General features: G+C 35.5%; 1 protein-coding gene across 2 annotated transcripts in view; it reads right to left on the bottom strand.

Moving 5' to 3' along the window:
- Positions 1-656: 656 nt before the first annotated feature.
- LOC138324536 (protein C-mannosyl-transferase DPY19L3-like) overlaps positions 657-26,326 on the bottom strand; it is a 38,459-nt gene continuing 12,789 nt past the window's right edge. For both annotated transcript variants that reach the window (XM_069269592.1, XM_069269600.1), the window contains exons 3-18: positions 25,699-25,789; positions 22,581-22,702; positions 21,946-22,091; positions 21,429-21,552; positions 20,629-20,763; positions 20,107-20,238; positions 18,099-18,203; positions 17,894-17,967; positions 17,387-17,545; positions 15,880-15,971; positions 14,998-15,149; positions 11,294-11,350; positions 9,735-9,817; positions 8,899-9,031; positions 8,517-8,672; positions 657-6,047 (exon numbers count right to left, since the gene is read on the bottom strand). In XM_069269592.1, the coding sequence (XP_069125693.1) occupies positions 5,892-6,047; positions 8,517-8,672; positions 8,899-9,031; positions 9,735-9,817; positions 11,294-11,350; positions 14,998-15,149; positions 15,880-15,971; positions 17,387-17,545; positions 17,894-17,967; positions 18,099-18,203; positions 20,107-20,238; positions 20,629-20,763; positions 21,429-21,552; positions 21,946-22,091; positions 22,581-22,702; positions 25,699-25,789 (1,917 nt within the window). In that variant the 3' untranslated portion in view covers positions 657-5,891. The remainder of the gene's footprint in view (positions 6,048-8,516; positions 8,673-8,898; positions 9,032-9,734; positions 9,818-11,293; positions 11,351-14,997; positions 15,150-15,879; positions 15,972-17,386; positions 17,546-17,893; positions 17,968-18,098; positions 18,204-20,106; positions 20,239-20,628; positions 20,764-21,428; positions 21,553-21,945; positions 22,092-22,580; positions 22,703-25,698; positions 25,790-26,326) is intronic.

Below are 26,326 nucleotides of genomic sequence, written 5' to 3'. Positions count from 1 at the left end.
TCGGCCATCTTGTCTACCGATCAGTCCAAAAATACATTATGCATAACTAGGGCCCTAGGGAAACCCACATATATAATTTGAAACAGATTGCTTCAGCACTTTCTGAGAAAAAGCGGTATCAAACATCAACTATAAAAATCCAAGATGGCGGCCTGGTGGTCTTCTTGTTCACCAATTTGTCCAAAATGCAATATGCACAACTAGACTCCTAGGGGAAAATGCACATGAAATTTGAGACAGATCCCTTCAGTACTTTCTGAGAAATAGCGGTAACAAACTTCAACTATCAAAATCCAAGATTGCGGCCTGTCAGCCATCTTGTTGACCGATCGGTCCAAAAATGCAATATCACAACTAGGACCCTAAGGCAACCTGTATATGAAATTTAAGACAGATCCCTTCAGTACTTTTTGAGAAATAAATTTAACAAGAATTGTTAACGGATGGATGGACCTCATATGAAAGGCGATTTGAATAGCCCACCATGATGACGGTGGGCTAAAAATACCTTGGTTAACAAATACAACGTGCAACATTTAATTTAAGGAAATTTAAGTTTGATAAAAATTATAACTTGAATATTAAGAAAATCAAATTTTCTCATATCAAAATTGGTTTCATCAGAATTTGTTTATCCAAAGAATGACTAACACATCTTATCAGTTCATATCTGTTTTAATGAACGATTTCAAACCAATTTAACATATGCACATGCAGGATTATCTGTATTACCGTGGTAACAAGCTCAACCACAACCCCAGTGGGATTACACAATCGTCTGCTAATTCATGAATGTTCCGTGATCCTATACTAACATAACTCGATCAACTTGTAGACTAATTCACAGGAACCTGTGCTTTTTAGCTTTTACCTTTTTTGACAACATCTGACTAGACTAATATGAAAGTTCCATACAAACCCAATATAATACATCTGAAAGACACATGTAATTAAATGCTAGGTAATGTCCCTTTGAATTCACCATTCTTCAGTGAAGATATTATGTCTAAATGCATACATGATGCGAGTAGGGTTTGAAAGTTTGTAGACAGACATCAATATCGAGACGTTTACTTAACCCACCAATTCCTCCACAGGCAAGATATTTTGCAGTTAGTACGAATGATCTGTCAAACATTTTTTTGTATGAATTAATGTTGTTATATATTTTATGATAGTTAACAGTTAATGTAATTTCTACATGTAATCATGTAAAATTGGAGAGCAGAAATAATTAATTATTTATTCTGTAGAGGTTGTGGACAGCTCAATACAATACTTATATCCAAGAAAAACCCTTATCAAAGCACACTAGGTTTTGTTTGATGATAACGCATATTTTTTGCAGCATGATTTTGTACACTCCATTTTTTTCCAAACCCTCAACTGTTAATCATAAACTCATAATAAAGTAAACAACATGCTTTAGTAAACCACACACCAACACTTTTTAAAAACACTAAAAATAGGCATAAATTCATTAACTGTAAATTCATCAAAAATTCTTAATCCTAAACAGCAAACATGAAAATTGTTTTTTAATAAATGCAATTAAACTACAACAGAAAAAACAATGTTAATCTTTGGTCCCATACATCCAGGGATTATGAGGAATTTTCTAAGTTGGGTAGGAGAGGGAAATTAAAGCACAGCACCAACTATATCACAATTAAGGAAACGGAAGTCTTACATAACGTGATGCTACCCAAATTGGAAAAAATTTTTGAAGATAATTGTTAAAATTTTCTAACATGTGCTTGAATCTCTCAGATTTTTCTCTAAACTTTCCACAAATAGATGCCTTCAGTAGTATTCATTTCATGATTTGTTTACTTGTCAGCAGTGCACACATTTTGAAATAGAGAGCTTTGAAGGATGCTTGTTCCAGCCCTGTGTTTCAGGAGGTTCGAGTACCCAAAATGTAGCGTTCCAATTTGGGTAGCGTCACGTTAGTCTTATCTCTATAAGTTAGTCAAAATACATAAAAGTAAACAAAAAGATTAATTGTTACATTCTCATTGTGAGGAAATATCAATGCAATACATACAAACTGTTGATTAGCCATTGATGCATCCTTTCAAGGGCAGATAACCTTGCGTTGACTAATTCACCCTTTATTTCAAATTATGCTTTTCTAGACTAAGAACTGTAAAAGTTAAAATGAGTCTATGAGTTAATAAGCAATGATAAACTGAGCTTGTTAATTTTCTTTACAATAATTTTTTTTTCAAATATGACACTTGGCATTAATTGAAAGAAAATTGTTATTTCTTTAAATCTACAAATGTATGTCCATTTTAATTCACTTAAAAAGAACACATAGTACTACATTATCATCTTTGGTTATAAATTCTGGATTAAAAATATTTTGATATAATATGTAAAAACCTTGTCTAAATGCTTATGTACACATTTAACTCAGAATCTTGTGTACAATATTACATTTCTATAAAGGTCATGCATAAACCATACACTGTCTCTATGAATGTATCTATGATACATCAACATAACAAACTAAAATATAAACAATCATTAATATTATATTTGTGTTAACATAAAATCCGAGATTCCTTTTCAATAAAACATACTGTTTGACATCGATGAATGTGTTTAGTAGAAACTCAAAGTTGCTCTGTATATATATATTTGTGACAATGCCTGTCAATGCTGCCATGAAGAAGCAAGCCATGTTCTGTAGATAAATCTATTTTAGACAACTACATTATAATATATGATGTGATTGTCGGTAGTTAAAGATGCTCCACTGCTGACAGAGCTAAATACTTATCATTAGAATAATAACTGATGTTTAATCGTGTATATGTGTCTAATTAACACAAAAATAATATAAAATAATTCATTTTGCTTTTGGTGCATGCACAACTGATCCGTTCCATATAGGGCATAGTGACATGGACACAATTAACTATTTCTGATATTTTTACTTTTGAGTAAAATTAGAAGCTCAAACTTTTCAATTGAAGTGATGGTGTTAAGTAAATAACTTTTGTAACTGAAGAAAAATGCTAAATGGTCTGCTACTGGGTTTTTTTATAGAGAAAAAATACTATTTGTCAGCAGTGTAGCATCTTAAATCAAATATTTCTACGTATTTGGTACATTGTATGTGGAATTGCCTTGATTCTGCCTTTCTTTGTAAACCTTGATTATATAAACTCATTTTTCTAAGCTAAAAATCACAACCTTGGTGTCCAAGTAACAAATTGTACAGCACTTCTTCTTTATCTAATACTGCTACAAACATAAATCATGATGACCAAAAAAACCCATTAAAAAAGCAAATTCACATCACCAGCTGACCAAACAATAGACTTTTAATTACACATGTAAAGGAATTCAACTTGTTGTAGACCTGCACTTAGTTTTCTGTAAAATGATTTTGATTTGAGTATTTTGAACTGACAAATGCCCCAAGGTCAAGGTTTGCACTCAAAATGGGGAGAGAATGATATATGTATAAACAACATGTATTTAAGTTACCTATAAAAATGATTCCAACATCTTGCAGACCAGAATTTCTAATGTACACCTCCATGGATTTCTAGCAAGTTTTCAAATGCACCAAAGACAGGTGACAGGGCTACAAAGGATTTACAAATGTAAGCTTTGACAATGCGAGACACCTGGTAATAATTCCTAGACTACAAACATAGGTCTCCGTGGATTTCTATAAACTTCAGCGAATTGTGTAAACATAAATGAACTAATCTTTGTATGACTCTGTTGTAAACTAAAGTAACACATACCCTGTATAATATCCTTATTTGTATAGAGGTAAAATATCAATGAATGGAATGACAGTATTTTGTGTGGGAAATTCTTCACCAGATAAACAGGAACAAATCAGGATCTTCATAAAGATAAGGATTTCATGCTAGAACACAACACAAACACTTTAAAATTGTCATGATACAGATATCTTGAAATTTAAGGAAAATGTTACTTTAAAATGAACTTCATCAATTCATCTTTCCAATCTACTGTACTAAGAAAACAAAATTAACACAAACATTTCATGGGGTGAAACATCACAAGAGATTTGAAGAGCTTGATACTTTAAGTAGGTGACAGGTTTTGGTGGTACAAAACAACAAAGTCAGAGTTTCTGAATAAAATCAATGACCTACAACTAGTAATTAACAATAGGCATTAAAACTTCTTATGCAGAGATAGAAGGTTAGTAATACTTGAAATATTCTGTCATCCCTAAAGCAAACATATGGCAAACACAGTTATATTATTTGTTCTAGGCTTACCAGGTAAATAGAAAACAAGAGGCCCAAGAGGCCTTGACAGTCACCTGAGTGCTGATACAGAAAGAGTATTGCAAAGTTGGTTCAAATCTGTAAAAAGTATTTATGAATTCGAATAAAATTTAAAGTTAAACCTTCGTATTAGAATTTTTTTTTTTTTTTGATAGTTAGTGTATTATATTCTTAAAATTCCAATTTGCTTTGCCAACGTTAAACAACAAAACCAAACTAGAAGTCAATCAATGTCAGTGATTTTATAAATTTCACTTTTTAATCTATTAAGATTATTTGGTTCCATCAAATCTGTGAATTCAGAAGAAGATTTTTAAAGAGTATCTGGTTCCATCAAATCTATGAATTCAGCAGAAGATTTTTGAAGTTTTAGCCTATTTGACCCCTTTTGGCCCCGCCCCTAAGGCCCCTGGGGGTCGGCCAGGACCAATATGGATATGACGATAAAATGCTTTCTCAGGCTAAAAATTCTAACCCAGTTTGACTAATTTCCTATGAAAAATAGGCAAATAATGTTCATAAATGTGTTTTTCTTATATAAACTGAAGTAAACTTAACCCCCTCCCCAGGGAGAAACATGAGACCCCAGGGTCATATAATTCACAATTTTTGTAAGGGACCTTAAGACCTTTCCATCTATGAAGAGTATTTGATTCTACCGGGTCCAGAATTTCAGAATAAGATTTTTGAAGTTTTAGCCTATTTGACCCCTTTTGGCCCCACCCCTAAGGCCCCTGGGGGTCAGTCATGGAAAATTTGTTAATAGGGTTCAATGGCCATCTCATAGGGATAATTCTGACAACATTTGACTAATTTACTATAATAAATGACCAAATAATGCTCCAAAATGTGTTTTCACCATATAAACTAGTAAACTTAACCCCCTCCCCTAGGGGAAACCTGAGACCCAAGGGTCATATAATTCACAATTTTTGTAGAGGGCCTTGTGACCTTTTCATCTATGAAGAGTATTTGATTTTACAACATCTGTGAGTGGAGAAGAAGATTTTTTAAATTTTAATCAATTTCACCTCTTTCGGCCCCTCCCACAGCCCCCTGGGGGGGTGGGGGTCAAATAATTCACAATTTTGATTGGCCTTATAAGGCTTGTGCAAAATTTCATTGAAATTGCTTCAGCGGTTTTGGAGAAGAAGTCTAAAATGTAAATTGTTTACGAACACACGACCGACGACGACGGACAAAAGGCGATTAGAAAAGGTCACTTGAGACTTTGTCTCAGGTGACCTAAAAAGTCAGCAGAATCCTGAGTAAATAAAATGTTACAACAAATTCTTGAATAAAAGTTTCAACTATAAGTAAATGCATGAAGTAAAAAGCAAAAACAGAATACAGATCATTTCTTTTAAAGCTCTTTCAGGAAAAAAAAAATTATGGCAAGATCAATAAAACAGAGCTGCTAACAGATCATTTGGGTTTTGTCCATTCAATTATCCATGCAAGCTATCCATTTCAAATTTTTTCCTCCATAATTTTTGTCATGGTTTATACAATTTTCGTGAACATTGATACTTTTTTTTCTTACATATTCAATTATACCACTGGTTAAAATGTCATACATGAGAGGATCGGTATCCCAGATCACTGCTATACCACTTTGTGAACACGAAATGTCTTGTTGCTCATCACAGGTTTAAAGAGTTTCATGTATCGTGTTCCGTTGTATCGTATCTCGTCACAAAACCTGGCCACTTTACTCCGAACCAGTCCAGGCTGGAGCTTACCGTTACTAGAATCGGGAAGCTGGAAAACAGATGATGGGAAAATCAGAGGATTATACATTAAACATGTTTCTCTTTTTCACAAATGTACAAAAAAATTCAAGAAGAAGTGGTTTGAAACATAGATTTCAGAAAAATAGCTGGAAAAGACTAGAGATGAATGACATTCTCATCAATTTTTTTCTTTTTTTTTATAAATCCACTGGTTAAATTTCAAAGCATATATCAAGATTAAAACAGAAATATATTCATTTTCAAATAAGGATGCACATTCAAATGAAGTCTTTTTGAAACAGTCTTTTTGAAACAAGAGGCCCAGAGGGCCTGTATCGCTCACCTGGTTTGTAATGCCAAGTAATGTTCTGAATACAGGTTCATTGTTTCTTTTCTTAAGGAATTTTAATATTAACCTCTAAATCCCCTATTGGGCCCCACCCCTCCTGCGCCCAGGGGGTCAGAGCCAAAATTTATACAAGTTCTGTTCCCCTTCTCCCAAGGGTGTTTATGGCCAAATTTGGTCACAATCCCAGCAAAACTCCAGGACAAGTAGCGATTTATAGGATTTACCTCTATTTCCCCTATTGGGCCCCACCCGTCCTGCCCCCGGGGGGCCAGAGCCAAAATTTATACAAGATCTGTTCCCCTTCCAAAAAGGATGTTTGTGGCCAAATTTGGTTACATTCCATAAAGAACTCTATGACTAGTAGCGATTTAAAGGATTTACCTCAATTTCACCTATTGGGCCCCGCCCCTCCTGCCCCCGGGGGATCAGAGCCAAAATTTATACAAGTTCTGTTCCCCTTCCCCTACGGATGTTTGTGGCCAAATTTGGTTACATTCCATTCAGAACTCTATGACTAGTAGCGATTTAAAGGATTTACCTCTATTTCCCCTATTGGGCCCCGCCCCTCCTGCCCCCGGGGGATCAGAGCCAAAATTTATACAAGTTCTGTTCCCCTTCCCCCAAGGATGTTTGTGGCCAAATTTGGTTACATTCCATTCAGAACTCTATGACTAGTAGCGATTTAATGGATTTACCTCTATTTCCCCTATTGGGCCCCGCCCCTCCTGCCCCCAGGGGATCAGAGCCAAAATTTATACAAGTTCTGTTCCCCTTCCCCTACGGATGTTTGTGGCCAAATTTGGTTACATTCCATTCAGAACTCTATGACTAGTAGCGATTTAATGGATTTACCTCTATTTCCCCTATTGGGCCCCGCCCCTCCTGCCCCCAGGGGATCAGAGCCAAAATTTATACAAGTTCTGTTCCCCTTCCCCCAAGGATGTTTGTGGCCAAATTTGGTTACATTCCATTCAGAACTCTATGACTAGTAGCGATTTAATGGATTTACCTCTATTTCCCCTATTGGGCCCCGCCCCTCCTGCCCCCAGGGGATCAGAGCCAAAATTTATACAAGTTCTGTTCCCCTTCCCCCAAGGATGTTTGTGGCCAAATTTGGTTACATACCATTCAGAACTCTATGACTAGTAGCGATTTAAAGGATTTACCTCTATTTCCCCTATTGGGCCCCACCCCTCCTGCCCCCGGGGGGTCAGAGTCAAAATTTATACAAGTTCTGTTCCCCCTCCCCCAAGGATGTTTGTGGCCAAATTTGGTTACAATCCATGCAGAACTCTATGACTAGTAGCGATTTAAAGGAAATGTTGACGGACAGACGGACGACGACGGACGCCGACGGACGACGGACGACGGACGCCGCGCCATGACATAAGCTCACCGGCCCTGCGGGCCAGGTGAGCTAAAAATTCAAAGCATTTGTAGAAGCCAATATACAATGTCTAGTTGACTATAACTTTGCCAAGTTTCATCAACTTTCTTATAACTTAAAATTCTCCTTAGGAAAACACTACTACACAGAAGTTAAGAGGAAAATCTGAAGTTAAGGAGTTTTCCTTAAAGATGCTCCAACACCGGCAGAGCAAAAACATACTCATCATTTGAACAATAATTGGTGTTTAATCGTGTATATATACATGTCTAATTAATAACACAAAAAATAATACAAAACAATTAATTTTCGCAATCAGTTCTTCATTCTATATAGGACATAGTGTAACAGAATTTTTTTGTAATGTACTTAATTACTTTAATATTTTTATCTTGAATTAAAATAAGAAGCTCAAACTTTTCAATGGTGGTAATGGTGTAAAGTAAGTAACTTTTGTAACTGAAGAAAGATACTAAATCGTCTGTTTTGTTTCTGTTTTTGATAGAGAAAAATAACCATTTGTCAGCGGTGGAGCATCTTTAACTTCTTTAACGCTATCCAATGGAGAATTTTAAGTTAAAAAATTCCTTCAAGTTTCTACAAATGTGTATCACATGTTACCAGAGTCAACCTAATAATGTTCTGTTCTAGCTTTACCTGACTATAGTTTAAGACTTTAAGCTGGCCATAGTCAAAAAACTCCCTCTCTAAGTCAGAGATGAAGTAACATCATCAGTATTTACGATTAGAGAAGTACTTACATGACCATTATGTAAGTCCATTAAATCCGGAGTTCGACAAAAATTCCTCGAAGGAGCTAAACATATACTGTCCTCCAATATTATATAGTTCGCTTTATGCTTTTTAAGTAGTTTGTGAACATCTTCGGGTGTTTTTCTGGCATATATTTGATAAAGCTGCAAAACAGAGATTTGAATGAGGTTACTGTAACAGATATATCAAATCAAGCAGCTACAAAAGGAGGGCAAGGGAATTGAATGGAAGAAGGAGAAAAAAGGTTTTGACAATGACAATCTTTCATTAACTTCAACAAAATTCAAAAAATCATAATGTTATTATTAATGTTAAATCTCAATAAAATTCACCGTTGTGTACCCATGATTACAAACGTATCAGACTTACATCTTTCGTTTTGTCACGTAAATGTTTGTCCTCGTAGTGAGGATGGTTTGTGATTGGACGACCTGTACATAACTTCACTCCTGCTAGTAACTGCATGCTTCCAGTAAATGCTGCTTTCTTAGGCGTCTCTTTTCTGTAAGATAGTTCGAAAATAAGTTTGATTTGGTTTGTTATAGTTTCACTCCTATTAACAGCCAGGGTCATGTAAGGAAGAGCCAGGTGTGATGGTAGAGGAAATTAGGAGTACCTGGAGAAAAACCACCGACCAACAGTCAGTAGCTGGCAACTGCTTCACATAGGATTCAAAATCGCAACCCACAGGTGGAGGACTTGTGGTAAGATGTCGAAACATCTTAACCACTCTGCCACTGCAGTCCCTCGATAATAAGTTACCGGTTTACTTCCTACCTGATTTTGCCTTTTCTTTAGTTTTGTTTGTCCAATTATAGTCAGTCTGTTGTTGTGAGGGTCTGTAATTACTGCCAACAGACATTCTGTCGGACTTTGTTATCATGTCATTATTGCAACCAAAATACAGCTGCAGTTGACACATTTGTAGATGCAAGTGAAATTAGTATGTCTAGAATGCACTCAAGATAAATATAATATTATTTTGATTTATTCAGGTTGGTGGAGAGGAGGGGGGGGGTGGGTGCAGGGTATAAGATCGAAAGGTGAAGTTCATCATTACATTCAGAACTAGTACAGTCATAAGTTCACCATTCGTGGGCAATGAACTACTGCCTAACATCGCAGACTGAACCCACAGATAGAGGGCTAGTGGTACCATATGTCAGAACATCTTAACTAACTTGACAACACTACAAGATACTCACTTAATCCATTCCATGAGCTGTACAGTATCTGGGTCCCAGAACTCCTTAAGGTCTTCTAGTTCTTTGAAAACAGGAGGGAGAGCCTAAAGCAAATAAAGCAAATACCATTAACGTTTAAATCCTCCACAACCACAGACATAATATATAACATTCCTGGAAGGTTGTTGTCTGAATCCTACACACCTACAGACCTAATATATAACATTCCTGGAAGGTTGTTGTCTGAATCCTCTACACCTACCGACCTAATATATAACATTCCTGGAAGGTTGTTGTCTGAATCCTCTACACCTACCGACCTAATATATAACATTCCTGGAAGGTTGTTGTCTGAATCCTCTACACCTACAGACCTAATATATAACATTCCTGGAAGGTTGTTTGTCTGAATCCTACACACCTACAGACCTTATATATAACATTCCTGGAAGGTTGATGTCTGAATCCTCTACACCTACAGACCTAATATATAACATTCCTGAAGGTTGTTGTCTGAATCCTCCACACCCACAGACCTAATATATAACATTCCTGGAAGGTTGTTGTCTGAATCCTACACACCTAAAGACCTAATATATAACATTCCTGGAAGGTTGATGTCTGAATTTTCCACACCCACAGACCTAATATATAACATTCCTGGAAGGTTGATGTCTGAATCCTCCACACCCACAGACCTAATATATAACATTCCTGGAAGGTTGTTGTCTGAAACCTCCACACCCACAGACCTAATATATAACATTCTTGGAAGGTTGTTGTCTGAATCCTACACACCTACAGACCTAATATATAACATTCCTTGAAGGTTGATGTCTGAATCCTCCACACCCACAGACCTAATATATAACATTCATGGAAGGTTGATGTCTGAATCCTCTACACCTACCGACCTAATATATAACATTCCTGGAAGGTTATTGTCTGAATCCTACACACCTACAGACCTAATATATAACATTCCTGGAAGGTTATTGTCTGAATCCTACACACCTACAGACCTAATATATAACATTCATGGAAGGTTGATGTCTGAATCCTCTACACCTACCGACCTAATATATAACATTCCTGGAAGGTTATTGTCTGAATCCTACACACCTACAGACCTAATATATAACATTCCTGGAAGGTTATTGTCTGAATCCTACACACCTACAGACCTAATATATAACATTCCTGGAAGGTTGTTAATCTTACATAAATCTTAAAGACTTGTTCATATCTGATGAACTTTTTTTTTTATAAATGCCATCTTGCAATAAAATGCCTCACACTGACATTTATGATTATTAACTCTGCAGACAAACAAGATTAAAATCCATATTAATGACTTTAATACAAATTTGATCACAATAAAAATGTATCAGGATATAAAAGAATCAGATGACACCTATCAAAGCCTTCTCCTAAGTTTCCTTTAACATCCAGCTGATGTACATCCTGCCTAAGAGCAGTTTTCATTTATATCAAAATGTGAATGTGGTTCTGTAAATCACTCAGTATTTGCATACGACAGGTTATCTACAGAATGACAGTATATTGCTAGGTATACTTACTAATGCTAACAGTGCAGCCAAGACGATCAGGGTGGCGAGATGCCGTACAATTTGAACCTGAAATGAATACAATAACAGGAATAAGTCATTTTTCCAGACCTGAAGGGACAGGATCATATCTTTCTTTGATGTAGGTCAAAGGTCAAAATGTAGGCCACATTGATTCATTTTTGGTATATGTCACTCAAACTCACTTCAATGAACTCATCACCACCTTATGGCAATGGCATTGATAAACAATTTTTATGTGGGTCAAATGTCAAAATGTAAATTGTAGTGACCTATCTTCCATATGATTGAATAAAAAGCTATTTATCAATGGTATAAAAGTTAATAGCTTATGATTATCAATAAAAGCCAACTCCCCACCCTACCCTCATTTGCTCAGTTTCTACACCTGGTGATGACTTGGTATATGCTACAGGCCGAATTAAGGCCTTTTTGGTTATTGATTAAATGCTTCTTAAGGAATATTCATATAACCTTAAATGAAGGTCAAGGTCAATCAGCCACACAAACTGTGTAAAATATCAGATTTCTACATGGTTCTCTGTGTTACTGATAAAGTTAATGAAAAGAAGTCACCTTGAATAAAGTGTCAAGGTTATGGATTCAAAACACACTTGGTAGCTCTATTGACAAGTAGAGGTTGTTTGATGATATATAAGCCTGTGACCCCCATGACCTTCAATGAAAGTCAAGGTCATCTATTTGAACAAATTTGTTAACTCTTTACCTGCCACCTAACACTTAAATTGGCATTTGCAGATGAGCTGAAATATCTGTCCTCTTAAAATTCAGTATTTAGTCAGACACACTTGCCAGTATGGTCCTACCGTGTATAATTTGTCCCCAGTCAAAGAAAAGCTAATATGTGACTAGCAGCCAAACAGCATCTGCTCTGTAATTATTACCTGGGTAATCAAATTTGCCAAATGAAAGGTCAAATCTAAATATGGAAAAGCAGTAGCGCTTGTCCTCCAGCGAGCAGACATCAGTCTGTACCAGAGATACCTGCTGATCATCATTAGGTCTTGCTCCTAGGTAATGTGATTGGTCACAGCCATAAACAACCCTAATATGGCCTCCACAACAACAAGCGGGTTGTCAGTGGATGTAATGAGATAGAACCGTCTGGTACTCTCAGCATTAACACTAGCCAGGGACACAAACTCCACTAGTTTGTTGTGATATGTTTGTTAACACAGCTAATGTGCGAAGAAATATATCAATATGTCCCATTCAGGAGACAGAGCAGACATGGCTAACACTGGTTATATATATATATATGTCCCCGTGCTCTCCCACCCTCACTTCACAACAAAACCATGGCACTTTACCATAAATATTTTGTCAGTTGAGATAAAAAGACTCTGAGATGAATTTATCATTGAAAGTTCATGGTAAAGTTAGGCCAGAGTTGGAGGGAATGTAATCCTTAACATATACACAGTACAGCCAGTATTTGAGGGACTGGTTCATAAATATAGAGCAATATTATATCATTTTATTGTCTGAATTAACTATTCCTAGAGAATGACATATTGTTAATCTTCTCTTTCCTCAGATTGTTTTTATTTGCAATCATAAGTCATATCTTATTATTGATAAAACATATCTTTTTTTAATAACCCCCCCTCCCCTACCCACACATTTACACATACACACATAACCCCCTCCCCCACCCACACATGTATGCATACACACATAACCCTTCTCCCCCACCTACACATGAACACACACACATAACCCCTCTCCCCCACCCACACATGTACACACACACATAACCCCCCTCCCCCACCCAAACATGCACACACACACACACCCACACCCCCCACACCCCCACACACACACACACATAACCCCTCTCCCCCACCAACACATACACAAATAACCCCCCTCCCCCACCCACACATCTACGCACATACACATAACCCCTCTCCCCCACCTACACATGAACACACACACACTACCCCTCTCCCCCACCCACACATGTACACATACACATAACCCCTCTCCCCACCCACACATGTACACTCACACACACATAACCCCCTCCCCTACCTACACATGTACACACACACACATAACACCTCTCCCCCACATACACACATAACCCCCTCCCCTACCTACACATGTACACACACACACATAACACCTCTCCCCCACCCACACATGTACACACATAACCCCTTACCCCCACCCACACATGTACACACACACACACACACACACATATAACCCCTTACCCCCACCCACACATGTACACACACACACACACACACACACACACACACTCCTCAACTCCTCTTATAAATATTACAAATTACATTCATAAGACATATATCATTACTATCATATTATTAGCAATTAATTCCATTCATTTAATTAATTAGTATGCAATCTTAGTAACATTTATAGGCATCATCAGATCAAAACATTTATTGACCCAAAGATATATATACAGGGTAATTATATTCCTAATAAGTAACTCTGTCATAAAAATCAAAAGATAATTAATTTACAGAAACAAGCTTTATTTGTTATTTTATCATGACAATAACAGATTTACCACAGAAGAAATGTTAAGATTATGTTACAATATAACATCACAACCAGCCATTGTCTAATATGAATCCCTGTCCATTCCAATATAACTGTATTATCTGGCAACCTGGCTATACTGGCCAAATATGCTGGTCTTGGTGATATCCATTTACACTAAGATGTGTATGGCATCAATATCAACTTGACCACACACCAATAGGACCAATCTTCAGAACACCATCATAAGGGGAATTTACCTCATTGTCTGGCCAGACATTTGAAGCCATGGATGATATATTGATTTTACAGCTGATGCTACTAGGCACCTTATTCACAATAAACAAGGCATATAATGGGCTTCATTGTCATGACATCCACACCATTCAAGTTTTCATTACCCAATCCAAGGACACACAGATATATATAGAGAACATATTGCCGTCATCATGGAATCGGCTTTTGCTGAACAATATAAAACTTTAAACACTCAAGCTTTCTCTACAAAGAGTGGTATCCCAAGACCTTTCCCTTTTTATTCTCAGACCAAACCAACAAATATATATCCCTGTCAATGTCAACCAAGTAAAAATAAAGGTCACATAGTCTTGTCAAGGTCAACAAACAAAACAAAGGTCGCAGTGATACCCTTCTAAACATGTACACATATTCCTTAAATAACCAGAAGAAGATTACAGTTACTCCAATTATGCGCGTGAAAGTGAAATGGAATTTAAAAATAAAGCTCATTCAAACATTGATATTTACATCTGCACTTTAGCCCTACCTATGTAAGTTCACCAACAGGAGTTGGCAGCCAAACTCTCAGGAGTGCAGCTGCCATCCACAATATCAATTTAGTTCTTTATTGCCCCAGTCTATGGCCAATGTGTGGGAGGACAATACATTTCAACATTGAAAAAAAATCTGTAATATTTTATAAAATTAAGCTTGGGGATTTTTGAGATGAAGTAAAAATAAAATTATAGATAAACGATCAAAGAATGAAGATAGGACTGCTTAGAGTAGGTCACTTGAGACTGCATCTTAGTGTCTCAAGGTGACCTCAAAAATAAAGAACAAAATTTTTTTTATAAAAGAAATGTTTTGAAGGAGTGAATGTTTTAAAAGTATGTAAAAGAATACAAATTGAGACCTACCATCATGCCTTGTGTTTTGAGCTGGGCAAGAACACTTCTCCACATACGGTAATCACTGATACCAAAGCTTGCTAGTATACACATGTATGGAGTCCAGAGGTATTTCATTCTCAGTGTGGACATAGCTAGCACTCCAAAAAACACGGCTTGCACTGTGACAACAAAAAAAGATTAAAGTTATAGCAATATCTTACTCCAGTAAAAAAAAGGATATTTGTGTGAAAGATATAAATAACCCAGTCTCCATATCAAACAAAACAAAGCAAAAACCCTGTTATTTTGTTTGTTTATGAAATGAATAGCTGCCATAATCCTCATATTGATTGACTACATACAATGTACCTGGTATGCCTATTGAATTTTAATTTTAATGAAATTTTTATCAATTAGAAGCCTCCACTTTGCTGTTACCTTGAATTGTAACTCTATATTTGTGTTTATCAAAAGTAAGCATCACATTATTTCAGCAGAATTCATGAAATGGAACCAAATTACAGGATATGTTGGTTTTTTTAAAACAAATTAGACCAAATATATCTACATGTGTATGGCATAAACGACTCATCTCCACATCATACATAATGTTGAGACATGAATTGCTGTCTAGTTATAATTGCCAGGCAACTTTGACATTTTTCACAATCTTGAGATGTATTTCATTGTGAAGAAGCAATCACTTTGATAAGTATTTGTCAAACCTGCCCAAAGGAAAAAGTGGTCTCATAGCCAAATGGTCTTTACTGGGTATTCAAAAGTCAAATTGTGTTATAAATGGCTACTTGGGACCCTAAGAGTGTGGTCTTATTAAGAAGGTGGTCTTTATACAGAGGTGGTCTCTAAGGCAGGTTTCACTCAAATTACAAAGTCTTACTTAGAACTTACCTGTATGATATGCCAGCTCTGGTCGGTTACTAAGCAGGTGTGACTTTTTGGTACTAGCTGTATCTTTTACAGTTGCATCATGAACATGATTACTGAAATGTAAAATCAACCTGATCTGAGGAAATTGAAATTGTAAAAGAGAATTCTATAACAGCATAGCAGTCATGCTTGTTGTTATACCAGTAATATAAAATCAGTCAGTCACCAAAGGGATTAAGAGAATTCTATAACAGCATAGCAGTCATGCTTGTTGTTATACAAGTAATATAAAATCAGTCAGTCACCAAAGGGATTAAGAGAATTCTATAACAGCATAGCAGTCATGCTTGTTGTTATACAAGTAATATAAAATCAGTCAGTCACCAAAGGGATTAAGAGAATTCTATAACAGCATAGCAGTCATGCTTGTTGTTATACAAGTAATATAAAATCAGTCAGTCACCAAAGGGATTAAGAGAATTCTATAACAGCATAGCAGTCATGCTTGTTGTTATACAAGTAATATAAAATCAGTCAGTCACCAAAGGGATTAAGAGAATTCTATAACATCATAGCAATCATGCTTGATTTTATACAAGTAATATAAAATCAGTCAGTCACCTGATTAAAAAAGATACTGTGTGTTACGGGTGTAAAATTTCATGATTAAACTGTTTGGAACTTATTCGCAAAGGTTTATGTTCACAAATCTATGTAGCTTTTAAAAGATCGTTAACATAACAAAATTTGATACATAATATCATAATTTTTGGAAAAATTCTCAAGGCAAGACTTTGAAAATATCTGTAAATATGGAGAAATTAAAACCCCGCAGAATATTAGCGATTCTTTACAATGCTACTGGTCAAAGCCAGCCCTTGTCTTATCTGGTTTCCTGTGTATACTGGTGTAACTGTATGGCATTTTTCTTCTTAATCTATATTAATTAAAACTTGTACAATTCTGAAACCTGGCTATACCAGCCAAATATCCTAGTCCCTGTCACATCCCGTTTAAACAAGTTACACTGTAGTAAATAGTCTATGAACAATACAATAATTTATTTATCCCATACTTCACAGGTATATCCCGTTGCTGCTAGGGAAAAGATAACCTTATCTTACACACTCTATCTTACACAGAGGGATGCAAGACAGCTCAAATGCGATAGACAATAATGTGATGTCATCAATGCATACGGCAAAGCTGCGGCATGCAATGTCGATGATGTCAACAATGTTGAGGCATCCTGTGATAATAGCGCAATGGAAAAGGTGGAAAGCAACTGAAATTTCATAATATTTTCTACATAGTATGGTAGAAAAATAATCAAACATAGTTTTGTCAAGTGGACAGAGATATTTCAACCTTCATGAAAGATTTTAGGCATCAACCCTCGGCTCACAAGCCAAAAGTTTTCCCAAAAAGATATCCCTGTCCAATTAATAGACCCATGTAAGATTCTATAAGTCTAGTATGATTTAAATTAAAAGACAGACACACTGAGGGGAAATACAAGAAGTCTTACCTCCAGTTTTGTAGGACTGCCACACATAGGACTATGAGGAGAATAGCGTGGGTGGCCACATAGAAAGGAAACACCATGCCTTTAGTTAGTCTCTCGTACGTATCGAACGGCAGGAAGTTAAACGCCTCCAGACAAAGGTAGATCCGCGAGTCAAAGTCCCTGGTAGTATAATAACAACATTATTTACATTAAAAAAACCTTATCAGAGTATTATTGTTTGGTCTACCCGAATAGATAGTGAAAGATTGGTTGAATCCAAGTTAACTAACAATTAAACAAGGTATAGAGTTATACAGTCAACTTAAATTCAAAAGAGGTCAACTTAAATTCAATGAATTTCAAGACAAAAACACACTGATTTGTATGACTGACAATATCTTTTCAATGCTTGATGTCACAAAAAAACCAAATCATTCTGTTAATTTAATTTTTTTATATGTATATTTTTTTTTTTTTTAATTTTTGACATACGGTATGAATATATTCTAGTGGATCAAACAAACTTACCTAGGATTTCCAATGCCAAATTTAGACAGCACAAATTTGTAGATATGTTCATCTGCTTCTACATTGATCACAACCTTTGAATATAAAATGATAATAACTTTACCAATATTTCCTAACCAATGTTTGTAATTCATTATAAAACATGAACATTTTCAGTATTTTCATTACCAACGACATGGTTAAACATTAGAGATAGGCACCTCACCTTCACTGCTAAGTTGATGGACACCATGAGCATCAACACCACCGTACTGTAGGATATCACTTTGAAGATACGTGATGGTATACTGCATAGCTTCATATCATCACCCTAAAAGTTAAAGTAAAGCAAACAAAATAAAATAAAGATTGCAAAAATCGGAGCATTGCAAAACTCAGAAAGCAATGATGATTGTCAATGTTTCAGTTTTGAAAATAAGAATTAATTGGTAGAGTAATCCCATAAGGAGCAATACTGTATGTGTCTTAGTTTTACAAGGAGCAGTTCATCCTCGATACTCCAGAGGTTCTGATCACTTATGATCTCTACACCCCTGGACCATCTCATAGTAAAACTAGAGGCAACAGAACAGGTAATTTAGTCCTATGATGCACATCAATTCAGCATTTCTAGCACGGAATGCATTAAAATAATATTACCGCTAAAATATGTATATACAGAGGATTCCGCTTATTTGAATAAGTCATTTTCCAGAAGAAAATATTCAAATAACCGGAGTATTCGAATAGGTGGAGATAGCATTTTGCACCTCCGTTTGACCCCCCCACACACACACACATACATGTGAACAGGCAAATAGATATTGTTTCGTTTACTTGATAAATACGCAAATCATTTACACTTAAAACGAACAACAAGTAATTATTTTCCAAGTTGTAAATCGATTTTAATTGTTTAATAACAAAAAATATTCTAATATTAGATTCTTGTTTACGTTAGATAGACAAGTGAATCTTTGACAAACAGCTAAACATTCGATATCAAATGCAATATCTTAACAGGATTGAATTTGTGTCTGCAATTCTGAATCTAAATAATAAACAAATTTACGTACATTTGCCTGGCAAAATGGCCTTACGATCGGGATTATAAAACTTCAAAGTGCCGATGTTTTGACACATGTGTATGAATTCGAAAATGGTGGCGGGTTATGAAGCCATGTGTTCACTGGACCTTAATGTGTTTTGAGAATTCTTCCTGTATTGTTGATCGATACCGGAATAGCTTGATAACATTTCAGAAATTAATGCATATTCAAGTAGCAATGAAACAAAGTAGAAAGTATCTTTTGTATCCATAATATTGCATGCGAAACTTGCGGTAGTCATTGCACGCCGACTTTGTATGCTTTTATGTCTCGTTCAACGAGACGCACGATACGCACAGGTCTGGCGTAGTCAACAAGAAAACATAATTGAAAGTGCAAATGCTTAAATTAGATGTTTGAGTCAGTGATTATACTAAAGTAATGATCTATCGCTGCTTATGTAAATCGTAACAGCGTCGAATACCTTTGCAGATTCATGCATAAAATAACAAGCCATACGATGACGTTAATCTGTCAGCATGATGATTTCTGGTAGAAGCCCAGTATCTTGAAACATATACATGTATCGGCGAATTTCGCTAAAAATATATTGCAAAATTGAAAAATATTTAATTTTATATTTAGAATTTCCAAATTATTTTATTCGAATAACTGGAGGTCATGTAAAAGTCTATTCAAATACACGGAGTTGTAAAACAAAGATAGAGAAGGAAAAAATCAGGACCGCAGAATTTTATACAAATAACCAAAATATTCAAATAATCGTTATTCGATTATGTGGAGTCCTCTGTATATGTGACAGTATACTGCTAGCAACTCATCTTTAAGCTTACCACTGATATTTTGATTTCATGTGCATTTGATTTCATTGGGTGATCGGGTGGTGTAGTGGTTAAGCCGCTCGCCTTTCACCTAGCCGGCCGGGGTTCGATCCCCGGCACGGACGTGAAAAGGTCAGGGGTCACCTGCCCGATCACGTGGGTTTTCCCCGGGCACTCCGGTTTCCTCCCACACTAAGACCCCGCGCGCGCGTACATCCGGGCCATCGAGAGTGAATTATATAAGTTGTATAACTTGTTTCTCAATTGATGTAAAATAAATAAAGTTTATATATTTATTTTGATTTCATAAAGAGCAGTAAAGCAAGTATTATTGGTTTCTTACCTTTAAGTACATTAAAAATAATGCTGCTGGAATGAAACTCATGACGAAGGATCCAAGTATCATTTTGTTGATGAACTGGAGCAGACACACCAATAGTAGGGAAATGGCTTCAATATACAGCATCATCCTTACCTAGAGTGAACACATTTAACATGGGTAAATTGTCATGTTGAAACAGCAACTGCTTTTAAAACATTACTCATAGATACATATTATGCTATCAGTAATCATCTTACTCCACATTACTAATGTTTCCTAAATGACCATGTCATAATTTTACCTAAGAAATTAGTACTTTCTGTCAGCCGACTTACTTTACCAGCAGCTGTAGTCTTACATTTTTATGCCTAATGACTTTAAAATACTTTTTTCTTTTGCAATTAACAATAACAAAACTTAAACTTTCCTTCAATTGAAGCTATATTTCATGATTTCTTATTGACTGAGAAATACATTCAATTTAATTGCATGCAAAAAATGTTGGTTATCAGATCAGTATTTCCTTTATAGGATTAATCATACCTTCCTTGGTGGGACGAGGTCTAAAATCCACACACCAAATAAGGAGAATGACTGGAGTAGAATGATGAATTGGTTAAACTGCCATCCCAGGGCAAACAGGAAGGTACTGACGAGACATAGGGCCACTGATAGTTTCTGTAACACAACACATCATCTAAGGTCATTGTAGACAAACTTCCTTTTTGCGGCCACTATATTTCATGATTTGCATGTCAAAACAAGTTTGAAAAGAATAACTTTTGTGAATTTCAAAATTGAATAACATATTCTATAAGTAAGGTATAGATAGATTCGCATAGATCAACTTTCGCTTATTCATTTAATCGTGAAATTCGCAAAAGTAAATTGCACACGAAATAAAGTTGGATTACAGTAAATGATCCGAAAAAAATTCAAGGATATTTATTAAATGGTATAAAAAAGGGACTAATTAACGTACCATGTGATACCCGATGACTTTCGTGCGGGACTATTGATTCTATTGGTGGAATTACGTCAAAAGATGATATCATGAGCTAACGTCATTTCAGCGGGAAGATTACAAAGAGTACCGTGCCATCACCACTGGAGATGCTAGTCTTGCACAAACGTTTTCTGGTATCACGTGGTATGTGAATTAGTCTCATTTTTTAATGTCCATTCTATGATTCAGTCTAATGACACTTTGACCACAAACAATATGTCCTATCAATACCACAAACAATATGTCCTATCAATATGCCATTGTTCTACAAAGATCCATAAACAAAGAGTTTGACCTTCTGTACCGTTATTCTGAATCTGAAGTTTGAATTACTTACATCTTTGGTAGGATTGTTGCTCGGTCTGAAGTAGAATGAGGTAGCAGCTATTTGTACCCAGAGGAATGGTAGAGAAAAGCTCTCACGCAAGGGAATGATGTACTCCACACGAGTTGTATCCAGTCTGTATAATGGAATATTAATGTACACAATATTTAAACTATTCACAATAGATTGACAAGATAAATCATCATTTTCTTGTATAAATACCAAGATACCTATCGGTGTTAACCTACATTCAAAAGATGTTCAACTATATATTCCATATTCCAAATGTATCAGAAGATATCCATTTGTATTCCAGTTATATAGCATATATATAAATATACTGTATTTATCTGAAGTTCCATAAATGCATATTTGACAGGTATTTTCAAAGTGTTTACTTGTATTCTATGCCATCAAGATTTGTATCTGACATTTTAACACATCTACATGCATCCACAAGATATCGACCTGCCTTCATATTTTTTTCAATAATCGTAAGATATCCACATGTATTCTTGTATGTATTTACCTGTTGAAGATGTAGAAGCAGGAAGTCAGAATACCTGCAAGCCACGAGCCACTGAGCATGTATGCTGTGGCAAACAGTGCCCAGATGAGCATGGCATGAAGAGCAAATACACTGTTGATGTAGAAGTAGATCGGCTGGATGTAATTCTGTAAAGGAAGGAAGATAATTACAATTTTGTAAGGGAGATAATTACAATATTGTAAGGGAGATAATTACAATGTTGTAAAGGGAGATAATTACAATGTTGTAAAGGGAGACAACCTCATATTCTTCACACTCTCACCACTAAACGAAACAACCTGAAAAAGAGTTTATACAAACTGGACAAGATCGGCTATTGTTTGGCTGGTCTCATTCAGTGGCTAAAGTCTTGGGAATGCAAGATTGTGTTCAGACAAAAAGGAAGATAGACAAGGAGGGAGACAACTACAAGTCAGTACAGAAAATAGAAAGAACAACAGTGAAAATATACAGATAAATAATTGAGAAGTAAACAATATATTGATCTATCATTCAAATGATATAAAAATATTTTTTTCAGTTATGCATCAGACCGATAAAAATATTCACATATGATATTCATCCATCCTTTCAATTTGTGTACTAGAATTAATGATAAGGACCTGGGTTTTTACCTTTATAGGAAGCACCCTGTACAGAATGCTGAGAACGACCTCCTGGTAGATGTTCATACGCTCTAGGACATTGATAGTACTGGGGTGTTCTGTCATGTTGTCATGGGTAATATCATAAAGACCTGCAATAAATTATTATTAATTATCTTGATTAGCACTTTTCTATAAACATTCTATCATTTTTTTAATCTAACAGGTTCTCTTTAGCATGTTGTGTGGCCATACTTTCATCGATCGCTTATGCCTAATCAGTATCGTAACAGGAGCGGTTTGAGAACAGCAAAGTTTTTCTCTAACATTATATAATTATTTATAAGTCCCCCACTGTACATGCATGGGTCATTAAGTTGTATTTCCTTTGCCTAAATGGACATATATACAAAGTATGATGTTCAAATGCCTCATAAGAATGGAAATAGAGTCCAAACAATGTACTTTTATAAAATAGAGGTGAAAGGTAACATGTTCATTAAGTCACAGTGACCTGATTCTGGTATGTGATTTGCTGCCTGACCTAGAAATGTCCATTCATCAAGCATATCAATACCATAGAGCCTGGACAAGCCTTTTTTTAAATGGAGGTAAAAGGTCAAAATATAGATCACAGTGACCTGGTTTTGGTTCACAACACACTGTCTTATAAAATTACTAGGTGTAACCCTATATACCATGTTTCCATAATGATTAGATTAGGTTTATAAATCCTACCGTACAATCTTCAGAGATTTTTAGAGAGAACATCAATCCTAATAAGGCTCTGTTGTGTTATATCTTTATCTGTAAAATATTCTTATTAAATCTAATATATTTGTTGCCTCATTATGTGCGATTTCTTAGAGAAAGGGAAGACACACATAAAACAACAGTATTAGAAATTGAGTTCATGACTTTCTTTCAGACACCCATTACCCTTTACAGTAAATCTGACTCTAAGCAAGTCTGCTGTCAGCTTATACAGAAGTGGTGACATTTAGTCTGTCTATAAAGAGCTGCGTAGAGCTCCTGTAGATAACACACTGATCGAAATCTAGGCACAGATTCTATTTCTTCTTCTGGAGTCTTTTACACAACACCCATTTCAAACCTGGTACACATTCAATTTTTTTTTTTTTAATTCTACAACATTCTAAAAATCCAGACCAGAAAACGAACAATACAGATTAAATCTATTTGTGCTGTGAATTTTCATCAATCAAAAGCAGAGTTGGTCCCCAAGGATTGTGTGGAAGAGACAATGTCGATCTCTGTCAGCAGTGTAGCAGATAGGCGTAATGGAAACCTAGTATTTCATAGTCAGGAAAACAAAATCAGCATCGTGTAGAGACTTAGCTGCCAAAATAGGTGAATATTCACCATTCACTACAGAGGGCTCTCAATGTGACAATGTATATCTTTGGTTAAATTATGACCATTTTTTTTTGCATACTTTCAATCAATAATAAGCTAGCAAATTTGATCTTGATCATGCCATTCTGATTGAGTACCACAGATTATTTTGACCTTTACACTGGAATAAGAATATCACAGGTTGATTTGACCTTGGCATTTCAATAATACAATAGGTTGATTTGACCTTGGCATATAAATAATATCATAGCTTGATTTGACATTGAAATTTCAATTATACCACAGGTTGAATTGACCTTGACAAAGAGCATCACCGATAAGTTAAACATTGACTTTGGAATAAGAGAATCAAAGGTTAACCTAAGAGATCAGAACTAATTTGGAATGGATTTGTTTCTATAAAGAAATTGAGACTTTAATCCTTTAACATGTTTTAAGCATACAAATTGAAGAGAAACTTTTTTTCAAACTAAACAGCAGTAAAGCACCAATGGCAAAGATGTATGATTAAAAGTTAAAACTTTGTAGGCCTGTAGCCTTTTAAATGGTTTAAGAGACACCAACAAAATAGACATATTACCCTAGTGATTAAGCAAGGGTAGAGGGTAAAACACGGAGACATTTTATCTTCTCTTCTAGTCGTTACTTCTACCCATCTATCAATTTTCTCATTCATATCCAAAGACTTCAGTGATATCTTCTCAGAGATAGCAGTGAACCTGCTTTTAAACGACCAACAGAACAATGCTCTTGGTAGCAGGAAACCCCGCGTGATTAATGACAGCCACTACTTTTACTGTCAGCCTCATCATTTGTCACCCTGTCCTCAATGGGTTTCCCCTGATCAACTCTACAGCCTTAGGCTTGGCATCTCATCACTGCTTCAACTCGTAGCTCCATCATTATGGTAAAAGTCAATTAGTTTTGATAAATTTTATAAATCTTCCACTTATCACTTAGATATATTAGTCAATATTGTATCTAGAAGTAGCTGTTCAACATAGAGGTTTAGACCAAGTCTTCCAACACCTCAGTACCAAATCTATTCCATGTAATTTAAAGAGATTTTTTATGGATTCTTTTTATCCTAGGAGACCTGCTGTCAGAATATCTTATCTAAGCCAGAACTTGGAATATAAAATTGGATAACAAGGTGTCCATGCATGGGACTTTGTCTTAAAACTGTATCCATTTGTTATAGAATTGATTTTATTCCAAGCAGCCAATGTCTTTGTTCCCATTTTGTTACATTAATCATTGTCCAGAAATCATAGCTTCCTTACAGTGCTGATGGAAACCATTGTTATCAATACAATTTAATTCAAAGGAGACTATCAATAATAATAGTTACCAGTAATTTTTCAAAGAAAGCAACCTTATTACTCAGTTGATGAAGTATGCTTCTTTGGCTAAGTCATACAGCCAATGCTTTATCACATAAACCAAATACGTGAGCTTGATTCCTGATCAGGGCACACAATATAGATGTATATTTTAGCTGTTCTTCTCTACAATACTTTTACACAAGTTGATGTAGTAACAGTTAAAATGAAATGTACAGTAAGGGGCATTAACATCGATCAACACAATGTAGCATTGCATACATGATATGTTATTTTTCCATTTTTAATTTTATTATTCAATAACGCTAACATAATACATTTAAACAATAAGTAAAATTATACTGTGAGTGTAATGTCAAGATACTAGATATTAATTCATTTGCTTTTCAATACAGCCTTCAGAGATGATTCTTTTAGGATGTTCTTACCTTGTGTTATTGAAGGAGCGTGAACAAGCTGTTTGTAATAGGAGTAATAAAGTCCTGACTCAGTACGAAAGGAGATCTCCCTCTCCACTTCCTGTCAAATAGAAAAAAAGAATCTGTTTTAGCTTTCAGAAATGATATCTCCCTCTCCACTTTTCGCCAAAAAAGAAAACAGAATCTGTTTTAGCTTTCAGAAAGGATAATTCCTTCTCCAATACACTTCCTCTCAGATAGTCAAATAGAAAATAGACAATGATTAAGTTTTCTGAGAGGATATCTCTCTATTTTCTGTCAAATAAAAATTATATTTGCTTAAGCTTTTGCAAAGGTTAATTAATTATCTCAATCTAGCGGCACTTCCTGCAAAATAGAAAATATTACTTGATTTTACTTTCAGAAAGATTATCTTCCTATCTACTTTGTGTCAAAAAAGAAATTGATATCAGAATTAGCTTTTACTACTTTTCAGAAAGAATATATCTGTCTCTATTTTCTGTCAAATAGAAAATAGCATACAATAAGTGGTAGAATGCCATAATGCATTGTAAAAATTGCATCTAAGTAAAACCCAATAGCTTCATAAAAGGCAGCGAGGTTCTATTATCATCAAAGTTGAGACGTCAACAGCTAT

This window comes from Argopecten irradians, chromosome 1 (genome assembly GCF_041381155.1).
Source record: "Argopecten irradians isolate NY chromosome 1, Ai_NY, whole genome shotgun sequence".
Taxonomy (NCBI): domain Eukaryota; kingdom Metazoa; phylum Mollusca; class Bivalvia; order Pectinida; family Pectinidae; genus Argopecten; species Argopecten irradians.
This window is presented reverse-complemented; position numbering and strand designations above follow the sequence as displayed.